The sequence below is a fragment of the Halichoerus grypus genome, chromosome 6, assembly GCF_964656455.1.
Source record: "Halichoerus grypus chromosome 6, mHalGry1.hap1.1, whole genome shotgun sequence".
Classification (NCBI taxonomy): Eukaryota; Metazoa; Chordata; class Mammalia; order Carnivora; family Phocidae; genus Halichoerus; species Halichoerus grypus.
Genome location: NC_135717.1, coordinates 151,889,341 through 151,908,889, shown reverse-complemented (window position 1 = coordinate 151,908,889; position 19,549 = coordinate 151,889,341). Strand labels below are relative to the sequence as shown.

Below are 19,549 nucleotides of genomic sequence, written 5' to 3'. Positions count from 1 at the left end.
TCTGATATAGTTTTACTCTCTTCTTTATCCTCAAATGTCTCATGTGTCTTACCCTATCCCACCTTCCCTCAGGCACCTTCTGTATCACTGAGAAAGTAGGAGCTATTAGGTGAATGTCCTCGTTTTGATACCAAAGCTATTTGCACCTTTATTCTCTTACTTTAATACATGGAAGACATTTCCCTTTTCCTATCAGATTTCAGTCCTTTCTCTTGTGCTCTGGATTCCCTTCTCGCCCACATTCTTGTCTTATTCTCTCTCCCTCCTGCCACTTTAGTTTTTACGTATGTCATGAATTATTCCTATTGGCATACAAATACTGCTCTAGGCATTCATATGCCCACTGCTAGGGTACATACTTGTCGGTGTCTTGGATGATATCTGTCTGTCTGTCAGTCTCTCAGGTTTGTTTCCCTTTTACTTTAAGTTTGGCATCCCACTTTGAACAAATTCTAGCTTTGAACTTTGTCCCCTTAGCAGCTGTCTATGTGGAATTTGAAATATGGTCTGCAGGACTTTATTTTTTTTTTTAATTAATTTATTTTTTAGGGCTTGAACTCATTACCCTGAGATCAAGACCTGAGCTGAGATCAAGAGTCAGGTGATTAACTGACTGAGCCACCCAGGCACCCTGGTCTCTATGACTTTAAAGAAATAGAAGTTAAAGCAATACCTTGGTTTATTTATGTCATATTTTATATTTTGTTATATATAATAATATATATAATATTGTCTTAGTATGGGCTGTTGTAACAAAAGTACTATAGACTGAGTCACTTAAACAACAAACATTTCTCAGAGCTCTAGAGGCTGGGAAGTCCAAGATCAAGGCAGATTCTGTTCTGGTGAGGGCCTGCTTCCTGGCTTATAGAAGGCCATCCTCATATGGCTGAAGGGGCAAGAGAGCTGTCTGAGGTTTCTTTTATAAGGGCACTAATCTCATTCATGAGGGCTCCACCCTTATGACCTAATCACCTCCCCAAAGCCCCACCTCCTAATACCATTACTTTGAGGGTTAGGATTTCAATGTAAGAGTTTTGAGGATACATGTTCAGTTTATACCAAACATATAATATGTATAATACATAATGTAATAATGATTTATATATATATATATTTTTTTAAGATTTATTTATTGGGGCACCTGGGTGGCTCAGTCAGTTAAGCATCTGACTCTCGGTCTCAGGTCGTGATCTCAGGTTCCTGGGATTGAGCTCCACGTCTGGCTCCTTGCTCAGCGCAGAGTCTGCTTATCCGCCTCCCAACCCCCTCTGCCCTTCCCCTTTAGCTCCCCCCTCACCTCACACTCTCTCATTCTCTCTCTGAAATAAATAAAATCTTTAAAAAAATATTTTTAAAAAGATTTATTTATTTGAAAAAGAGAGAGGGAACACAGTGGGGGGAGGGGCAGAGGGAGATGGAAAGAGAGAATATCAAGCGGACTCCCCTCTGAGCGCTTAGCCTGACGTGGGGGGCTGGATCTCAGGACTCTGAGATCATGACCTGAGCCAAAATCAAGAGTCTGACACTTAACCAACTGAACCACTGAGGGGCCCCCATGTTTTTATATTCTTTAGTTGTTGTCATCAGGACGGTTGTTCAGACTATTTAGTATAATGTATTGCCAGCAGCAAACATCTTTGTTCACTCTTTATTCCTTTCTAGTCTGCGTTCCGTTCTTAGTACCCACTGAAACTACTCAATGATGACCTGCATTTTCCTGGTCCTTTGGGTAGAGAGGGCAGGCTTTTTTTCTAAGTGCTCACTGAAGTTTCCAGGTTGCCAGCTTCTCCAATATCCAGTCTGGAATATATGAGGCAAAAGAAAACCTGGAGTATTTATCACTGTGTCAGTCCTTGGATCCTGAGATGCTTAGCTGGTCTGCCTTCTCGTCAGCTTTCAGAATTTTCTTGTGTTTGTTTTATATATAATGTCTAGGGATGTTAGGTGTACTTAGGAGAAATTGGGAAAAGCGTATCTATTCCATTTTGTCTGTAACTGGAAATCTGACCATTTTAAAAGTTGGATTGTTTATTTTTTTATTATTGAACTGTAAGAGGTTTTTTTTTTTTTTTTTTTAATCTAATCTGGGTACAAGTCCTTTGTTAGTATTTTGATTGCCTCCTATTTACCCTATTGGTTAAGGAAGGATTCCTGTCTTTAGGCTTATAGGGATGGCTGAATATAAAATTAACCTGACACTGGACAGGTTGAAATCAGTAGCAGTTTGTTAGTCCCATATAGTCATGGCCCAGGAGGACACTGTATGCCTTGAAGGGCCATATGAGGATTGAACTTGGGAACAAAATGAACAACCATGGACTGTGAGAGGCAGGGTTTATGGTTATCAAGAGGGTGAGGTGCCCCTTGGTTCCTGTAGGAGATTATGATTGGCTTGTTTGAATTATTCTATGGGCTGGCAGGGAACTGAAACCTGCTACTGAGGGATAAGCAGGCTCTGTGAAGAGGAGGGTTTTTTGTTTTTGTTTTTTTTAAGATTTTTTTTCTTTTAAAGATTTTATTTATTTATTTGACAGAGAGACAGTGAGAGAGGGAACATGAGCAGGGGGAGTGTGAGAGGGAGAAGCAGGCTTCCCACTGAGCAGGAAGCCCGATGCGGGGCTCGATCCCAGGACCTTGGGATCATGACCTGAGCCGAAGGCAGACGCTTAACGACTGAGCCACTCAGGCGCCCCAAGATTTTATTTTTTAACTAATCTCTACATCTAACGTGGGGCTGGAACTCACAACCCTGAGATCAAGAGTCGTGTGCTCTATGGACCGAGCCAGTCAGGAGCTCCAGGAGGAGGGTTGTTTGAGTAGAGGATGCTGTCTGTGGGAGCAGAGTGGGAAGGGAACTTGCAGTTAGGCCATCTGAAGTTCTCCCATCACCAGTTGACAAAGCGGTGTATAATATTGGGCCTTAATTTTTGATTTTACACCACAATCAGATATATGTGATATGTATATTTTTTCTCAGTCTGTGGCTTGCTTTTCATTTTGTTAATGGTGTCTTTCAAAGAGAAGTTTTTAATTTTGTTAAAGTCCAGTTTGTCAGCCTTTTCTCTTATGGTTAGTGCTTTTCGGGTCCTTCTACAATGTTTTTTGCCTATCCCAAGATTGCAAAGACTTTCTACTATGCTTACCTCTGATGTTAAAAAAAAAATCATTTTAGTGTATATATTTAAGTCTATGATTTATTTTAAAATATTGTGTATGGTATGAGATAGTGGTTGAGGTTCATTTTTTTTCATATGGTTATGGAAACCAGTTCTGTATATGGTTGTTTCAGTACCATTTGTTGAAAATGTTACCTTTCCCCATTGAATTAAATTTTCCCTTTTGTGATAAATCAGTTGACCGTATATGTGTGTTGTATTTCTTTATGCTCTTTGATCCAGGCATACAGAACTCCTGCTTTTAGGGTGTGCCAAGTTTTTTCTTTTTTTTTTTCTTTAGATTTTTTTTTTTATTTATTTGACAGAGAGAGACACAGCGAGAGAGGGAACACAAGCAGGGGGAGTGGGAGAGGGAGAAGCAGGCTTCCTGCTGAGCGGGGAGCCTGATGCGGGGCTCGATCCCAGGACCCTGAGATCATGACCTGAGCCGAAGGCAGACGCTTAACGACTGAGCCACCCAGGCGCCCCCCAAGTTTGTTCTTATCTCTGGACTTCTGTATGCTGATCCCCATGCCTTACCTGCTCTTTTACTTTTTTGCCTGGTTAACATCAGATTATCCTTTAGGTCTCATTACAGATAATTACTTTTTTCAGTAAACTTTACTTGACTCACGTGTGGAATAGAATTTTCTTCCATGTGCTTCTGAGGAATTATATTTTCTATCCTTTTGGTAATGATTATTATTCTGAGACTCATTAATTTATCCAATATGTATTGTTGTCAGACACTGTTCTGTTTGCTGGAGATATGGCAGTCAGTAAAATAGTCAAAAATTTTTGTCATGGTAGAGCTTATATTCTAGTAGGTGGAAATAGGCAAAAAACTCAAAATGTCTAAAAATGGACAGAGGGAAACAGTTGGTGTTATTGAGAAAAATAAAGTAGGGAAGAAGCATAGAAAGTGTTCTGGGTGGTTGCAATTTCAAATAGGATTGTCAGGGAAGACCTCTTTGAGAAGGGAATAGCTCAGGAAGAACTGAAGGAAGTGAGGAAATGAATCATGTGGATTTCTGGAACAACTGTCTTCTATTAATGTGGAACAAGTAGAAAGTCTCTGAGGTGGGAGCCTTCCTAGTGAGTGAAAAAGCAGCAGGGAGGCTAGTGTGGCTCCAGTGCAGTGAGTGAGGAGAGATTGGATCTGTGAGGTAATCAGGCCTACCTCATGCAGGGCCTTATAGGCCTGCCTTTAGGCCTTCGTACAGACTTGGGTTTTTTACTTCTGGTGAGATGGGAAGCCCTTGGAGAGTTTTGACTAAGGAAGTGACAAAATTTATTTACATTTTTATAGGATACATTCTTGCTGTATGGAAAATAAACTGTTAGTGGGGTAAGGCTAGAAGCAGAGAGACTGTTGGAAGGCTATTGCAGTGATCCATGTGTAGTGTGGGAGTGGCTTGGATCAGAGTGGTAACAGTGAGGTCTTAGGGTTCTAAATACATTTCGAAGTTCTAATAGGATTTTCTGATTAGTGGGGTCTAAAATGTAATTATTTTCTTTCATAACTTTTTCAAGAAGCCTGTAAGCTTCCTGAGGATGGGATTTTGCCTTATTTTACCGTTGTGATCTTAGCACCATAGCATAATGGCTGGAACACAGTAATCACACTCAGTACATACTTTTTGAATGAATGATTAAATGATTGTATGTGGAAGCTTACAGTGAAGAAACCAGAAAAGTGAGAGGCAGCATAAAGGTATCATGGTAAAAAAATGCAATAATGCATTCTTTTAAGTAATTATTATTCTGTAGTTCCAGCACTTTGGACTGTGGTTGCCTGAACATAATTCTTTCATCAGTAAAAAGAAAAAACAAAAAGAATTTATGTTCCTCACTTTCATCCCCTGGGTAATCTCCTTTAAAGGTTGTTAACAAAAGGAATAATGATATTAATGATAACTAACATGCATTGAATGTTTTATTTGTATCAGATGCTATAATAAACACTTTGCATCTATTATCTCACTTAATTCTCAGGAGGACCCCCCCCCTTGTGAAGGTGTTACTGTTACCCCATTTCACAGATGAGGAAACTGAAGGTCCTATAAGCTACTAAGAGTGGTGTGAATCTAGGATTCAAGCCCAAGCCTAGCTCTTAACTGCTACTCTGCCTTGCCTCCCACTTTGGGACTTTATAGTCATTGTCTCCTTTGCTATTATCCTAAGTGACATGAGTGGACTCAAGGAACATCTAGCCTCCCAGTTCTTAATGTTTGCAATGCCGGTGATCTTTATTAATTCTTTTCTAGCTTTTCAAGTTCATGGCAGTACCTTCCACCTTATTATTGGGCAGAATAGTTTGACTTGAGATGTTAAAACCAAATGTTCCCATTCCTTACCACACTACCACTCTCAAAAACTTTCTCATATTCTTACTACTTCTTTGGCCTTGCTGAATATTTCAGGTTTTTAATTCCTGTCTTTTCTTCTAGTCTTTCAGCCTTTCCTGGCTTCATTTTCTTTCCTCTCTAACCGTATCTCTAATGACAGAATATTTATTGAACACTTACAGGCACTACACTAAGCCTCTTATGCACTGCACAATAACTCTAGAGGAGTAGGTGCTAACATTAGCCCCATTTCATAGATGAGGAAATCGACATTTAGTGAAGTAAAGCGATTTCCTTAAGGTCATATAGTCAGCACTGGTTGAATCTCAAATCCACATCTGTTTTTGACACAAAAACTCAAGGCGTTTATAACCTATTGTCCTTCACTACAGTTTTCATTTTATTTACTTTAAGCCATAGATCAGTGTGACAGCCCACATTTTAAAATATAGATATTGTTAGGTATAGGAAATTAGGGAGATTGATTTAAAATGGTTTTATTTGGTTCATGAATTTAGAAGGAAGTGTCCCCTATTGGGAATTATGGGTGTGGGCAAAAATGGGATCATAGGCTAGTGGAATATGGTGAAGATTAAAAATTGCTTTCATTATAAGAACTTTTTTTGTTGAGAATATTAAGTCACATAAAACTATTTGTTGTAACTGTCAGTCGTTTCTTCATCTAAAATAAAAGCTAACTTGCCAGTAATGGCTCTCAGATAAATAAGGACAAAGTGTCCTAAACAAAAAGAGTAATATTCCAACTAAAGCAACTGGTAACTATAATAAAATTGAACCAATAGGAATTTCCAGCATAAGGATGGAAGCTCCTTTTAGTCTTTGGATAGATCTTTCACTTTTGTATATCGTTACTACATGAAATTTCCCTTACATATACTAAAAAGAGATATATTAATTATTTTCCCATTGTGTTGTCTTTATTTTGATTTATAAATAACTTTTTATGTATATCCTCCTAAAAGTTGTTATTTCACAGGGTTTCATCTGTCCATTATGTATGAAAAGATGTGTAACTGCTATTGATTTGTCAGAGCATTACCAGCAAGTGCACGCTGAAAATGAAACAAGAGGACAGGAACTTCTTAATGACTCCAGTGTTACTGTGGGTCCTGTATATTTTGCTTTAGCAGCTTGGTTATGGGTTGCTCAAAATAGCTTTGTTTTTCCTTTCCTCGGTGTTGCTTAACTTTTTATGCTACAAAGGGAATATGGATTGCTTTAATTACGCATGCTTAAAAGAAGGTTCAATAAGAAAAACAGGCTCTTGGGAACTGGGGTTGGTTGCTCTTACTCTCTGCAGCTGTCTTTTTGTGAATCTGTAAACAAATATAAAAGTTTAAGTTAATATTTTTGTATAAATTTTGCTATGAAATTTGAAATATAAAGTGAATGATACTTGATTTCAACATCTGTAAGTTATATCTTTATTGTTTAGTTAATGCTAATGAATGTTTTAAAATGCTTTAGGTTAAAATGCTTTACTCTTATATAGAAAGAGGACTTTGCATATTAATTGTTATTCTCTTTATTTGAGAATATATAGGGCATTAGAACCTGGATCTACCATTGTTTCAGTCTGTTTTGACACCCTGGATTTGAGGAAGGTGACAGAATGGCACATACTCATCATTAATAGTGGATCACCCAAATGTTTCTCTGTAGTGTGTTGGAGTGGTGTATATCTAAGGCTAAGGGTGGAAGCCGGTGAGGGGACCTATTGCCCATTTGCAGGCTGGGAAAAGTTTCTTAGATGATCTCGATATATCTGTTTTCTTGAAAATTACTGCAATATTCTAAAAACAAAAAGAAACATGTCTTTCCCCCCCATTCTTTTGCAAATCCTACAAAAGAAGGAAACTTTTTATACCCAGAAAGAAAAAAAAAAGACGTTTGTTTTTCTGTCTGGCAATTATATATATAAGAAAAGGATTTCACCAAACATTCACTTATTTAGCATATTAATAGAGTATTTCTTATGCACCATGTATTTTGGTAAGTAAAGGAGATAAAAAGGTAAATAAGATACGATCTCTACCCCAGGAAATTTCTGTGATAAATACTATTTGCAAAAAGAGTGCAGTGGTGATTTAAGTTGAGGGGAACCCCAGAAAAACTTCACTGGGAAACAGTTAAACCAGACATTTTCTGGGGTGATGGGGAAAATGGGTGCATTATAGGAGGACACCAGTTAAACTAGCTGACTGGTGCGAGCAAGAAAGGTATAAAAGATTCTTAGAGCTCTCCTTAACATTTTACCAGTTGTCTTCCTTTCAGAACATCTGTGTGAACTTTTCTTCTTTATGGGTTAACCCAAATGAAAAGACCCAATATCACCTACTTGTCACTTAAATAAGAACGTTCTTTTTAATTGAAAGAACACTTGGTATAACAGGTATACCATAAGTATCAAGTTAAGGTAAATTCTTAGCTGCAGTGTATCTGAGAAAGGATTAGAAATAACTGAAATCTAAGAGTAAGAGACTTACTGTTTTTATTTATTTTTAAATTTTATTTTATTTTATTATGTTATGTTAATCACCATACAGTACATCATTAGTTTTTGATGTGGTGTTCCATGATTCATTGTTTTCGTATAACACCCCGTGCTCCATGCAATACATGCCCTCCTTAATACCCATCACTGGGCTAACCCAGCCCCCCACCCCCCTCCCCTCTAAAACCCTCAGTTTGTTTCTCAGAGTCTATAGTCTCTCATGGCTTGTCTCCCCCTCCGACTTCTCCCCCTTCATTTTTCCCTTCCTTCTCCTAATGTCCTCCAGGCTATTCCTTATGTTCCACAAATAAGTGAAACCATATGATAATTGACTTTCTCTGTTTGACTTATTTCACATAGCATGGTCTCCTCCAGTCCCATTCTTGTGAAGTAAAAGTGTATTCATCCTTTCTGATGGCTGAGTAATATTCCATTGTATATATGGACCACATCTTTAATCCATTCTTCTGTTGAAGGGCATCTTGGCTCTTTCCACAGTTTGGCTATTACAGACATTGCTGCTATGAACATTGGGGTGCTTATGGCCCTTCTTTTCACTACATCTGTGTCTTTGGGGTAAATACCTAGTAGTGCAATTGCTGGGTCATAGGGTAGCTCTATTTTTAATTTTTTGAGGAAACTCCACACTGTTTTCCAAAGTGGCTGTAAGAGGGTTCCCCTTTCTCCACAACCTGTCCAACATTTGTTGTTTCTTGCCTTGTCAATTTTTGCCATTCTAACTGGTGTAAGGTGGTATCTCAATGTGGTTTTGATTTGAATTTCCCTGATGGCTAATGATGATGAACATTTTTTCATGTGTCAATTAGCCATTTGTATGTCTCCTTTTCAGAAGTGTCTGTTCATGTCTTCTGCCCATTTTTTGACTTGATTATTTGTTTTTTGGGTGTTGAGTTTGAGAAATTCTTTATAGATCTAGGATATCAGCCCTTTGTCTGTAGTGTCATTTGGACTTACTGTTTTTAATCTTAAGTACACTGTGTGTTTGTGTTTGTGTGTGTGTGTGTATGTTTGTGTTTGGAAGTTGGTGAGAAATTTGGAATGATTAAGGGAAATAAATGTAGCTGGCTGTTTTTAGTGTTTTATTGTTTACTAACAGCATTTTTGTGGAAGTTATTGGCCTAGTTTACTTTGTTGAGAAAAAATAGAGAAACCAGTCTCTTACTATCCAGAATTGGTATTACAAGGTCCATGAACCAAAGATCATGTACTCTATTCATGAGGCATTCCTCATATATTCACTCTGAGCTTATGTTACTATCGTTTTAAATGAGTGATGTGGTTTTAATAAACTTTTTTCTTTATCCTTCCCATCTATATCAGGCTAGCATTATTAGATATAGCACATGAATAGTTTTAAGAAATGATTGTGGAAAGTCAAAACAGGGTTTAGGAAAAAACTATAAAATGTGGGTACAGAAATTAAAGAGGCTAGAATTAGTAGAGTAGAACTCACCCATTCAGTGATGAATACTTATGCCTATGAGACATCAAATGATAGTTTAATATCATCTATTTAAGAAGATGAGAAAGTATATGTATTTTAGAAAGATTTATTTTTATCAGAAATGTCCCAAAATTAAAGTGTTATTTAAGCATGGGAAATTCACTTAGGTGAATCATATGGAGAATTCACTTAGGTGAAGTATTTCTATAATTAAATATATATTACTGAATTTCTTAAAAATTTCTCTTTAGGGATAAATCAGTTCTTTCTAGAGTATTAACCTGGTAATATTTAGAAGCTTTAAGAAGGTATGGCATACCTTAATGTGATCATTAGCTTTCTTGAATCCTTAGGTATCTAGAGCCAAAATCTGGAAGTAGAGACAGTAGTCAATAAGCCAAAGTTGTAAAGATTAAATAGTGTAATTGGTATGTGGATTCTCTGAGGAACATTCTATAATTTGCCTTCTAGTTACTAGTAGAAGCTGAGACGCAAAAGAGAAATGACAGGCTAAATAGTATAGGGGTTGATGTACTATTGCACTAAAGGCACGTTAATTACAACAGTTACTGGGTAGAAGTTATAAGAATGCCAAATTAAGCATAATGTGGAGCCATTATGAAACATGATGGTAGATAATAGATGGTTTTGAAGAAAGAGCATAACATCAACTAGATTAGCACATAGGCTGGGAACATTTATTCATTTAAAAGACAGTGCTGAGTATCAAGTATCTCTGCAGCCTAATGGCATCATTCAGATGTCCCAAGGTACATCATTAGTACTACTATCTTGGTTCATTTCAGGAGTTTCATAGGAGATCATTGTACTTGAATTCATTTACCTGTGCCCCTGCCCTTCACTCTGGCTCTGTGATCAGGACACACCTCTGTTTCCCAAATGCAGCATGACTGTGTTTCAAACCTCTTTCCATACCTTTGTTAGAATGCCTTTATTTCTGATAAGTAACTGCTACTCATTCTTTAGTACCTAATTCCAGTGTCCAATGTCTCGTGTATATACACATATACATAATATATATGAGTATATCTGTGTATTTTTTGTAAAGCATTAACTCCTGCCACAGGCAGAGTTGGATTCCTCTTTTCATGTGTTCCTGTAGTTCTTTATATCTACTTGTATTATACCACTGTCTGGTAATGTTTGTCTACATATCAGTATACCCAGTACTCAACGAGCCTTGATTTTGCCACACAATGTACATAAATGAGAAGTGACGATATGCTGTTTGGGTAGCACCCAGCGAAGAAGTTTTTATTTATTTTTTAGTTTTTACTTTTTAAGAGTATTTATTACTTCGCTCAGGCTATCCCTTGGAAAGTTTTATAATCTGCAAGCTGTTAAAGCTCTTCTGTTTTTTTTTTTAATAAAGATTTTTATTTTTTATTTTTATTTAAGATTTTTTATTTATTTATTTGACAGAGAGAGAGACAGCGAGAGAGGGAACACAAGCAGGGGGAGTGGGAGAGGGAGAAGCAGGCTTCCTGCCGAGGAACCTGATGCGGGGCTCAATCCCAGGACCCTGGGATCATGACCTGAGCCGAAGGCAGATGCTTAATGACTGAGCCACCCAGGTGCCCCAATAAAGGTTTTTATTTATTTGAGAGAGAGAGGGAGAGAGAACGAGCAGGGATGAGGGGCAAAGGGAGAGGGAGAAGCTGACTCAGGGAGCCGGCTGTGGGACTTGATCCCAAGATTCTGGGATCATGACCTGAGCTGAAGGCAGACGCTTAACCTAATGAGCCACCCAGGCATCCCTCTTCCGTTTTTTTTTTTTTTTTTTTGCCAAATTCTGCCCTGTCGGGTTCACTCATATTTTTATTATTTATTTATTTTTAAAGTAGGCTCCATACCCAATGTGGGGCTTGAACTCATGACCCTGAGTTCAAGAGTTGCATGCTCTAATGTTTGAGCCAGCCGGTTGTTATTTTATTTTATTTTAGTCATATTTTATTAAATAAATAATCAATATAGAAAATATAGAATATGTTCAAAAATACTACACTAGCCATTAGGGAAACATGGATGAAAAGCTTCAGTGTATTGTGTATTATAGTGAATGTAGAAACTTGACAAGCTACTAAGATTGTGCTGGAGGGAAAAAGCAGTATATGCAAAGGCCCAGAAATGTGGATACCATGGTGTGTTCAGGGACATAGGTAAGTTGGAGTAGTTGAAAATGTCAGTAGAGTTGTACAGAGTGAGAGGTGTCCAGGCATCAGAGTGACTAGGCCATTGAGGGAATATTCATGCAGGACCTCTATGCCATAGCCATATAATTCTGAGATTATTGATAAGTATTTAGTATTTTATGAGACTATTAACTTTAGGCTTTTACAGTATTAATCAGATTAAGTTAGCAAGGAATTTACAATACTTCTTAATCATTGTAGATATTCCCTGGTAATTACAAGTTATTTACTATATTACCTTTTTCCTCACTGATCATAATACTTTATGTTTTTAATTTTTTTGTTATCATTCCTATGAAATAGATTGGGACAGATATTATTTTACTAAGGGGTATATCTAGAAAGAGAGAGAGGGTATGATGGAGGATCTTCTCAAGTAGTTTTCTAGATCAGAACTAACTTCTCAAATTAGAATTCTGTACTCTAGCCATACATTTATTCAACCTAAAAGATGGTTGTAAGGGCTTTCTTTATGTTTTGTAAACTTCAACCAGAATAGATGGTGATGTACCTTTACACAATACCAGAATTTGGGCTTAACGTCATAAATTACGGTCTACTAATGGCACCATTGGTGTAACATTTGACTGTATTTCATAATGTACAAATTGCTGTTACAGTATTAAACACAATTTTGTAACCTTTTTCTGCCTCTTTCTATAGGGTTTCATATGTCCCCAGTGTATGAAATCCCTTGGATCTGCTGATGAACTTTTCAAACACTATGAGGTAGTTCATGATGCTGGTAATGACTCAGGTCATGGAGGAGAGGCTCTTGCTCTGAAGCGGTACAGTACAATCACTCTGAAGTATATACTGTTATGAATGCATGTGATATTATCTCTTTCCTGTGTTAGGGCTTTGAGTAGTGTGCTCACCGTTCTTTGTCAGACTGACTCTTAGGTAAGGAGAGTAGAATGTGAGAAGGTTTGACAGGACTCAAGGGACAGAAAGAAGCCAGTGTTGGGGCGCCTGGGTGGCTCAGTCGTTAAGCGTCTGCCTTCGGCTCAGGTCATGATCCCGGGGTCCTGGGATCAAGTCCCGCGTCGGGCTCCCTGCTCAGCAGGAAGCCTGCTTCTCCCTCTCCCTCTCCCCCTGCTTGTGTTCCCTCTTTCGTTGTTGTCTCTCTTTGTCAAATAAATCAATAAAATCTTTAAAAAAAAAAAAAAGAAAGAAGCCAGTGTTGCCTGAGCTGGGTGCATGAGGAGGAGAGTGTTAAGGCAGGGACTATACTGTACAGATTGTATAATCCTTGTTAATGAGTTCAGATTTTATGCTAACTGCAGTAGGAAGCTATTGATCCTTATTATTGATAAATTAATGTGAGATACTTTGTTTCTGGCTCAGGCACTTGATTATATCATTTCTATGATAAGGCGTTTTTCCATTTATAAACAGTGAGCTTTCAGAATATAATTATTTTTCTAAGGGTTATACATAAAATTTTATATGTAAAATTCTAAAGCGTTTTTTTTAATTGAGAAAACTAGAATATTAATATACAGTCACTAGCCATGATTTATTGAGACCAGGTTGTTAGAGGACATTAACTATTAATTCCTTTTTTCCCCAATTTATGTTTAGAGATGATATAACACTACTTAGACAAGAGGTCCAAGACCTTCAGGCTTCACTTAAGGTAACAATAAAAATGATTATATTTGTTTATTTTCGATGTTTCAGATAATAAATCTTTTGAAATTTACTAAATAAAGAATTTTTTTTCCTTAGGAAGAAAAATGGTACTCAGAAGAATTAAAGAAAGAATTAGAAAAATTTCAAGGGCTGCAGCAGCAAGTAAATGCTTTTAAATACTTGAAGTGTGTGTATTAGTTGTTTATTTTCATTGTTGAAAATAAGCATTTTGTAAGCAGGTGGCCTGAAATAAATAACTTCTTCTAACTTGTTTATCTGTATTTAATAGCCTATAGTGTATATCCTTTGTAATTCTAATGAATGCAAATAAATAATTGGGAAGCTAGTATGTAATTTCTTAAAGATGCTCCATTAAGAATCAGTTACCTGTGGATTGTTTTTTTATACCAGGCTGCATTATTCTAATTTTCTGACAATATACCTAAATTGTTAAAAAATATAGGTTCAGATAGTAGTGAAACTCTTCAGAGCATTTGTGTTGTGACCAACTGGAAATCACTAAATTGTCTACTAGTAGGGAAAGAACTATTATTAACTTTTTTGTTTACATTAATGCAGAGTGTGAAAATGTGGGGGAATGGTTGTATTTAACAATTTTAGGGTATTTTTTTAAGCCAATATTAGGTTTTAAAAAACAGAATAAAAGTATTTATGTACATGTGTACACACACATACACAGCTTTATATAAAAATAATACATAGAAAAAAAACCCAAAAGCATTGGTATGAAAAGTGGTTACTTTGGAGTGAGATTCTGTTGATACATAGTTCAATGTATTTTCTAAATAAATGTCTTAACCAATTATGATTTCTATATTAAAATTATACTGGCTTTTGGGGCGCCTGGGTGGCTCAGTCGGTTAAGTGTCAGCTTTGGGCTTGGGTCATGATCCCAGGGTCCTGGGTTCAAGTCCCGCATCAGGCTCCCTGCTCAAGGGGAGTCTTCCTCTCCCTCAAACCCTTCCTCCTACTTGTTATCTCTCTTTCTCTCTCTCAAATAAATAAAATCTTAAAAAAAATAAGATAATATTGGCTTTTGTGAATGAATTTTACCAAATAGTTTTCATTTGTAAGAATAAAGTTGATATCCTTCAACAATAGTTCTAATATTTTTATAAAGTAATTAGTGATCCCTTTGCATATTAGTACATTGTGACTCTCAGTCTTTTTGTCTTTTTTTTTTTTTTTAAAGATTTTATATATTTATTTAAGAGAGAGAGAGCACAAGCAGGGGGAGCAGCAAAGGGAGAGGGAGAAGCAGACTTCCCACTGGGTAGGGAGCCTGATGCAGGTCTTGATCCTCAGGACTCTGACATCGTGACCTGAGCCGGGCAGCCACTTAACTGACTGAGCCACCCAGGTGACCCCTTTTTGCCTTTTTGTTTTTCACCAAAAATTGTCATTTGGACTAGAAAAAAACCCAAATAAATGGATAGTAAGATATCAGTCTTATTACTACTCAGCTTCTGAATTTGAGGTAGGAAAGAAATTTTTAGTAATCTACAATATTTACAGTTCATTTACTCATGTTTTACATACATGCCATTAACAATTCATGAAACACGTGCTATATTATTTTTTGTACCTGAAAATAGAGGAAACTGTTTCCTACATTTGAGATGACTGTTTTACATTTAATAAATTAAATAATTTCTCCACAGTGCAAGGTGAAATTGCCTTGGTGTAGGAAATTTACTTTTGGGGAAAATGTATTTAAAATATTGATGATTCTTAGCAACCAGTATGTCTAAATCTAATGTATAGGAAAATAAATCAGATATACTATGAGATGTCATATTAAACTCTTTCAGATATGTATAGTTTTTTAGAATGTGAAAACGACTAGGCAGTATAGTGTTTTATTCCTAATGCACATAATAAATTAAACCTTATGGAATATATTCTTTATTTCTGCTTTTTAAGAAGATGATTTATAATCCTGAATTAAAAATTTGTGCTTTTAATGCCAAACTTTTTAGTAATGATAGCTCCATGGCATATTTTAGCTTATGCAAATTTTTATATGTTATAGGATTGAATCTTTTTTACTTTTTTGAAGATTTATTTATTTATTTTAGAGAGAGAGAGAGAGAGAGAGAAAGAGAGAGTGGGCAGGAGTTGGGAGGAGGGGCAGAGGGAAAATCTCGAGCTGACTCCCTGCTGAGCAAGGAGCCTGACATGGGACCCTAAGATCATGAGCTGAGCCAAAACCAAGAGTCCGACGCTTAACTGACTGGGCCAGCTAGGCGGCTCTAGAAGATTATGAATTTTATCTGCTGACTCAAGTATTGGCTTTAGAATCTATGTTTATAATTATAATGATTTATGTTATTTTTAAATCTTTACTGGTGTGTCCGGGTGGCTCAGTTGGTTAAGCATCCAACTCTTGATCTCAGCTCAGGTCTTGATCTCAGGGTCGTGAGTTCAAGCCCAGCGTGGAGCCCACATTAAAAAAATATATATATTTACTGAATTTATGGAATTTAAGATGCTATCTAAGACCTGTAATAACTTTATATTAACATAAAAAAATTCTTAGAACCAGTAACTGCAGTTAGATCGTTATGCCAGTCTGCCTAATGGTACTTTAGAGATCTGGAAGATTGTGAACAGGCCAAAATTTTATCAAAATCTTGCTACTTCCCTCATAGAATGTGGCTTTTTGAACTTTTTTTCACTTTGGCAATGGTAATAGAATTGTCTTTTCCTTTTAATGTGTTTGTTTATGTCTTGTTTTCACTGAGGAGTCTAAACCTGATGGATTGGTGGCTGACTCATCAGCAGGTAACTTTACTTAAAGCAGATTATTTTTTCATTTTTCTTTTTCTCCTTGCTCATTCTTTTTTTTTACTTTTGACCTTTTCTCTGATGTCTGGTACATAAATTTGTGTTGTGGTTATACTTTCTGGCTCTAAAACAGTGATGATAATAATCATATTTTAGGTTTAGAGTATTACCTGTGAACTTCATAATTTAATCAGTCAACAAAAAATCTTAGTGTTTTCATAGTTCATTATATTCTGTAGTTATAAATAAGCTTCTGGAATATTACATGAATACAGTTTAATGAAAAGTTAAGCCTATTTTAAAGAGTGATGTACTCTTTCTCTCTTGGAATAAAATGATGAAACTAACATCTTTGTAATTGACCTTAACTGGAGGAATGCTCAATGAATAATCAAGATTATATTTTGAGGTTAGCCGTTCTATTTACTTTCCCTCTGAAATCTTTTTATGAGAATAAAGTATTAGGAGTTGACTGCGTATTTTAATTGATTCTTTATTTCATATAAGACCTTGATTTTAAACCATTTCTAACTTCATTTCTCATTATAATACATTTTATTTAGAGAGGCAGAATATATTCCTTTTTGGTTAGTTGATGGTTATAGGAAAATAACTGAAACGTGACATCAAAATAATCTTGAAACAAATATTTATGGATTATTTGGGCATGATGCTAAATATTCCTTTCATTTGTTTTATGTGCTTATAAATTATGACTTGTGGCTTAAATGAATTAGATATGCTTAATTCTTGAAATGTTGGTGTACTCTATTTGTAACTGGTTGGTAGACTCATGTTGATTGTCTTTTTTTCATGTTGATTGTCTTTACTATAATGATTAGGATATAAGTAATAACAACTTAGGAAATGTAATTAGCATTAATTATGCATTTGAATAACTGTGATACTTTTTTATAGAACTACAGTCTTTGGAACAACAATTAGAAGAGGCCCAAACAGAAAATTTTAATATTAAGCAAATGAAAGACTTATTTGAACAGAAAGCAGCCCAACTTGCCACTGAAATTGCAGGTGAATTGAATCAGATTTTTTTAGCTAGTATATGTCTTGTTACCTTTTTGCCATTATATATCCTAGAAATAAGGCATTGACTGTATTTTAGTGTATTGTATTTTAGTGTGATAAGACATTTGTTATAGACTATGGTGGTGATTACTGGAATTTAATAATAGAGTTGCTGTATAAATTATTTTGTTTGTCCTCTTACCTCCTTTCAAAGGACTGATTTTCTCTGTAGAATTCTTGAAATTTAGAGAAGATGAATTTTTTGGGGGGTATGGTTATGGAATAACAACATTTTGAAGAAGTTACAATATAGTATAGTATAGATTTAACATTTGGTTATGCTGTCAATTACTTTTTTAAAAAATTACATGCTTTTAGGTAAAATATATGATTAAGTATACATTAACATGCTAATTAGTAGTGCTATGCTGTATGGAATTTATGTAGACAAAAACATTTGATTATTTTAAGTTCATTTCATGTAATCAGAAGTTTAAGTGTATTGTATTTATTTATGATTATCTAAGGAATGTGAATTTGAATGAATGATATGTAGATATGCATTGTGTAACATATAGGAATCTATAAAGCTGTATAATATATAGGAATTTATAAAACTGTCCTTTCCTAGAGTTAATGTCATAAAACTAATATTTATATAACTGTCTTTAATTAGATATAAAGTCAAAATATGATGAAGAAAGGAGTCTTCGAGAAGCTGCTGAACAAAAAGTAACACATCTGACAGAAGAATTAAACACAGAAACAACTATAATTCAAGATCTGAAGACTGAACTGGTAATTTAGAAACCATTTATTGGAATGTACTTTTATAATTTTCTAAATTAAAAATGAAATATATACTCTGATGAAAAAATTTTGAAAGTATAGCTTGCCTAAAATGGAGGAAATAAAAATTTCCTATAGTTCTATCTTCTACACATACACTAATAGAATTTTTTTACATAGAAATGGAATCTAGGATGCAAAATTTATTACCTTAATATTTTTGTGTTTCTATCTTAATATTTATCTTTTGTTTAACATTTTTGTTGTTTCTATCTTAATATTATCTGTCTTTTTGCTTTTCATATCTGCATCTCTGATCCTGACCTTTCCCTGTACTATGGTTTTATAAATCCACCTACTTTTAGGGTACTTCTGATTGCATTTCTGGCTTTCATTTCCAATTCAAGTGTAACATCAGGTCATCATATTTCCTCCTCAACTGTGTTTCTGTTATTGGTATTATATATCTTCAACAGTCTCCTAAGGTGTAACAACCTTGAATCTGTCCTTGACTCCTTTCTGTCCTTTATTTAGCACTCAATAAATATATCAATAAAATCAACCATATCCAGCCTGCAACAAACCCTAATTATGCTTACATCTGCTCCTTTATTTTTATTACCAGTTTCCTAGGATAGAAAATTTATGCTTCAAGATGTGACATTTATCAAGTGATTGTTATGACCATTGGGTGTAGTTTGTGAAGTAAAGGAAAGCAAATAAAGCACCAAGGATAATTGTGAATTTGCTATTTTGTGCCTTGAGTGGTAATACTATTAAATAGGACATATAAAGAAGAGGAGAGGCTTGTTGGGGGAAAGATACCAGTGGTCAATGTTTGCAGTCCAATAATTGATATCAAAGATTATTTTCATTTTGATTTCTTTGTAGTAAAACCTTATAAAAATGTGTATTCTTTTAGTTTTTCACTGTAATTTTTAATGAAAATGTGCTCTACAGCTTCAGAGACCTGGTATAGAAGATGTTGCTGTGCTAAAGAAAGAACTGGTGCAAGTTCAAACACTAATGGATAATATGACCTTGGAACGTGAGAAAGAATCTGAAAAACTCAAAGATGAGTGCAAAAAGTTACAGGCAGAATATGCTAACTCAGAGGTAAATAAGTTCAGTATGCCTAAGTGTGATTGTTGTTAACTTGTTTATTGTATACTATGATTAAAGCAACATGTGAGATTTTTCTGAGTGATCTATCAAAACAGTATTTGACTCTCATTTGCTCCGAATGGTATTTGTATATAGTCAGTCTAATTTGAGAGACAATATTTAACTTTGCTTTACGAAGCTGGACATTTAGAGAAGAATGTTTGTATAAGAGTACTGTTTTATTTAATAAATGATATATATTGCAGGGAGATGATACTTAAAGTTAAATTTGATCCAAGCTAGTCAATAAGTGGTAATTGAGTTTTCTCAGTTTGATAGGGGTAAAGGAAGTATGATTTCATTTTTTACAATTGTATTACCAATGTTGTTCAGAAAAAATATTTAGGAAAAACTTATTTTCTAGTAGGCTTGTTTCTCACTTATCAATTATTGAATTATGTTGTTGAAAGAAATCTTAAAAGTCAACT

General features: G+C 35.4%; 1 protein-coding gene across 2 annotated transcripts in view; it reads left to right on the top strand.

Annotated features, from left to right (window-relative positions):
* EEA1 (early endosome antigen 1) overlaps positions 1-19,549 on the top strand; it is a 127,018-nt gene that overhangs the window by 28,951 nt on the left and 78,518 nt on the right. Inside the window, exons 3-9 of one of the 2 annotated variants that reach the window (XM_078076408.1) lie at positions 12,363-12,487; positions 13,284-13,338; positions 13,431-13,496; positions 16,103-16,139; positions 17,061-17,174; positions 17,845-17,966; positions 18,918-19,073. In XM_078076408.1, coding sequence (XP_077932534.1) covers positions 12,363-12,487; positions 13,284-13,338; positions 13,431-13,496; positions 16,103-16,139; positions 17,061-17,174; positions 17,845-17,966; positions 18,918-19,073 — 675 coding nt within the window. Of the gene's footprint in view, positions 1-12,362; positions 12,488-13,283; positions 13,339-13,430; positions 13,497-16,099; positions 16,140-17,060; positions 17,175-17,844; positions 17,967-18,917; positions 19,074-19,549 lie in introns of both variants that reach the window. The other variant, XM_078076407.1, reaches the window with a different exon arrangement.